Source organism: Poecilia latipinna, unplaced genomic scaffold, assembly GCF_001443285.1.
Source record: "Poecilia latipinna isolate Pla-1442-1.1 unplaced genomic scaffold, P_latipinna-1.0 Scaffold6027, whole genome shotgun sequence".
Classification (NCBI taxonomy): domain Eukaryota; kingdom Metazoa; phylum Chordata; class Actinopteri; order Cyprinodontiformes; family Poeciliidae; genus Poecilia; species Poecilia latipinna.
Genome location: NW_015118643.1, coordinates 1 through 2,841, shown reverse-complemented (window position 1 = coordinate 2,841; position 2,841 = coordinate 1). Strand labels below are relative to the sequence as shown.

General features: G+C 37.0%; 1 protein-coding gene across 1 annotated transcript; it reads right to left on the bottom strand.

Annotated features, from left to right (window-relative positions):
* Positions 1 to 381: 381 nt before the first annotated feature.
* Positions 382 to 2,513, bottom strand: LOC106943804 (ribosomal protein 63, mitochondrial-like). Its single transcript, XM_015027098.1, has 2 exons — positions 2,352 to 2,513; positions 382 to 929 (listed from the first exon to the last, which is right to left on the bottom strand). The coding sequence occupies exon 2, from the start codon at positions 909 to 911 to the stop codon at positions 600 to 602; it is 312 nt and encodes a 103-aa protein (XP_014882584.1). The 5' UTR covers positions 912 to 929; positions 2,352 to 2,513; the 3' UTR covers positions 382 to 599.
* Positions 2,514 to 2,841: the final 328 nt, after the last annotated feature.

Sequence of the window (2,841 nt, the reverse complement as noted above, 5' to 3'; positions counted from 1 at the left end):
CGGTCCTTAAATGGCAACAAGCGTGACCTGAATTACAAGCTCTTTCCTTATATTGCAGTTCTCACACGAAGGCAAGGCTTTATCACACGCGCCGTTTATCTCGTGCCATAAAAGCTGTTTTAGCACAGCAATGTGTTTAAAAATTATAAAATTCACTGGTTCAGATTCCAATCAACGCATACACTCTGGTCTGGATGAAAATGAAAACCCTACGATTTAAAAGTAAATTAGTCAATTTTTATAGTTATATAATTGAGACTGAGCTAAATAATTTCTCAAATGGTTCCAAAATACTTGAACTTGATCTTTAAAGATGATGGCTGAATGAATGCAACTGAACTTTTATTTATTTTTAAATAAAGACTAAAATACAAATGACTTATGTTGGGCAGTTTTAATATATAGAGGACAAATTACAAACTAACCTGTGACATAATTTTTTTATTACTACAATCACACACGAGCAGTATCGTAGACAGACAACATCTTTTACATCTTTTCAGACGAAATAGCCCGATTGACATCAATCAGGAAACAAACATTTTGTTGAGAAAACCAGTCTTTGCGTCTAAAAAGAATGAAAAAATCGGCCGCCGGCATTAACTCGACCATGTCTTGGTGATCCTCAGATGACTCAGGTGATCCGTTATGCGTTTGTGTTCGGGAAAGTTGGCGAAGTTGGCCGCCTTGATCTGCAGCCAGGTTTGGGCCCTGCGCTCGGCGGCGTGGCCGACCTCCTGCTCCTTCGTCAGGTACGGCCGGCTGAGCCAGTACTCGTTCTCAGCCTCGCGCTCCAGGTGGTTCACCATCTTGCTTTTCATCTGCCACGTGATCTGCCGCGGGCGGCGGTGCTTCCCGATCCACTGCTTCCCGGGGATACCTTTGCGCAGCAGCATGAGGGTGAGGAACATGGCGGCAGATTATCCGACCTGGAACGACGAGAGCCGTTAAAAACATTTGAAAACAATTTCACATTATTGGTTTGGACTACTTTAACTGGTTGAATTGTTTTTTCTTTTCCTCTGCTGCTCCTTTGAAATCAGTATTTTTGAAATTATTATGTAGTTTAGCAGTACACTACATATAACTGCTGCAATAAAGCAGGTTATTCAATAATTGGCAAGCAGTCCAAATCAGAGGAAGCAATGCAAGCACAAGAAAAAAACTACAAAATATAAATACAAATATTATTTAATGCTAATCATCTTGCTGCTGTACAACATTCAGTACTTTGATATTCATAATACTATAAGACACTTTGAAGCCTCTTAGACTTAAAAGAACACACTGGAGTTAGATTAATGATCCTTATGTCTCGTCAGACTTACTGCTGAATTGTACTAATTTTATGCCAGTCTTGACTTATTTTGCATCAGTTCTTAGGTTTAGGACACTTGAAGCATGTTCCAAGTAATAGGGGTAAATTCGGTGAACCTTGATTCGACATGTGTTTCATTCTGTTGGAAATAACCAGGACAAATGACACACAGAGCTTCACTGTCGACACTGTCTTAATTTTAGTAATATATTTCTTTGCATGCATTTTATATAATCGGCGTATATTTCATATGTCGCACAATTTAAGAAAAGTACCTCTTCTGCTATTTTTGTCTTTCTTAATGGCAATTTTAATTTATGTGGGACTGAGTGGGAGCATGCTCCATTTTGTTGTGCCTCCCAGGATAATGAAAATAAGGTCTATTCTCTGTAATAAGAATAAGTTTAATGGAAAGATAGGCGTGCACAAATTTTACCAACATAGTATGACAGTTTCATTTGCTGCCTGAAGCTTCATCAAAACTTATCTAGCCATCACTACTTTCTGATTTTGGAGTTTAGTATTTGTTTTACTGATGTTAACATATTACACATATTAATTGTTCAAACTAGAGCTGAATAGTAGCACTGTTTCTTATTATTGAGACAAAAAAATTATATAACAAACCTCACGTCAAAAGTCTCACTCTCAATGCAATAAATTAGCTCATTTATTATTTTACTAAAAGCTGCCCTTTGCACACTGAGTCACAATGATGACCATTTTACAACAGGAAGATAGCGTGGTTAAAAAAATTCGACTTTATCTTTGTGTGTTTAGGAGGGTTATTGTGGGAAAGGGCAGAAGATGGGAAGAAATAAAATATTTACGCAGCTCGCACAGTTTTGTATGAAGTTTCGCATAAAACTAATGCAAAACAGAGCTGGACAAAGCAGCTTTAGCATTTTAACACTCTGTCTAAAGCTACAAGCTAAAGCTGAATTAGCAGCAACAAGGACAAACTAAAACAGAATCATTTAAAACTTAAAACAGAAACCAAACTGTAAGAGACAATTGTGTTATTTCCCCCCACCTTTAACAAGAGTTGAATACAGTCAAATCTTCGACATTGAGGTAGAAACACGGCCAGAATTAAATAAGACAAGTCAACATCCAAAATGTGACAGCTAGCTAGCTTCAGGGGTCATTTGTAATATTTCCGGAGCAGCGGCGTGTCGCTGGAAGCCGAGTCGGCTCGATGTGTTGATTCATTCAAGTGAACGACGAAGAGAATGCATTGTTCAAATAAATATTACTTTTCACATGATTAACTCGAAAATTGTTTTGTATACATTTGTCTATATAAATATACCAAAACTTTATTTTTAAAAAAGCAATAAATGACAGAGTCACTTGGGAACCGAAATAATCGGCTCTTTTTCTAGTGAGCCGAGATAAATGATTCCGATCTATAAAAAAAGAGCCTAAATTCCCATTTCGGTTCGGCGCAGGAGAAGATTCAAACACAAATTTAAAAAAAGAAAGGAAAATAAACTCTTTTTTTTTTTTTTTTTTTTTTTTTT

What these genes read in the sequence shown, in the direction of transcription:
- LOC106943804 (XM_015027098.1), bottom strand. Translation starts at nt 911, where the DNA reads ATGTTCCTCACCCTCATGCTGCTGCGCAAAGGTATCCCCGGGAAGCAG.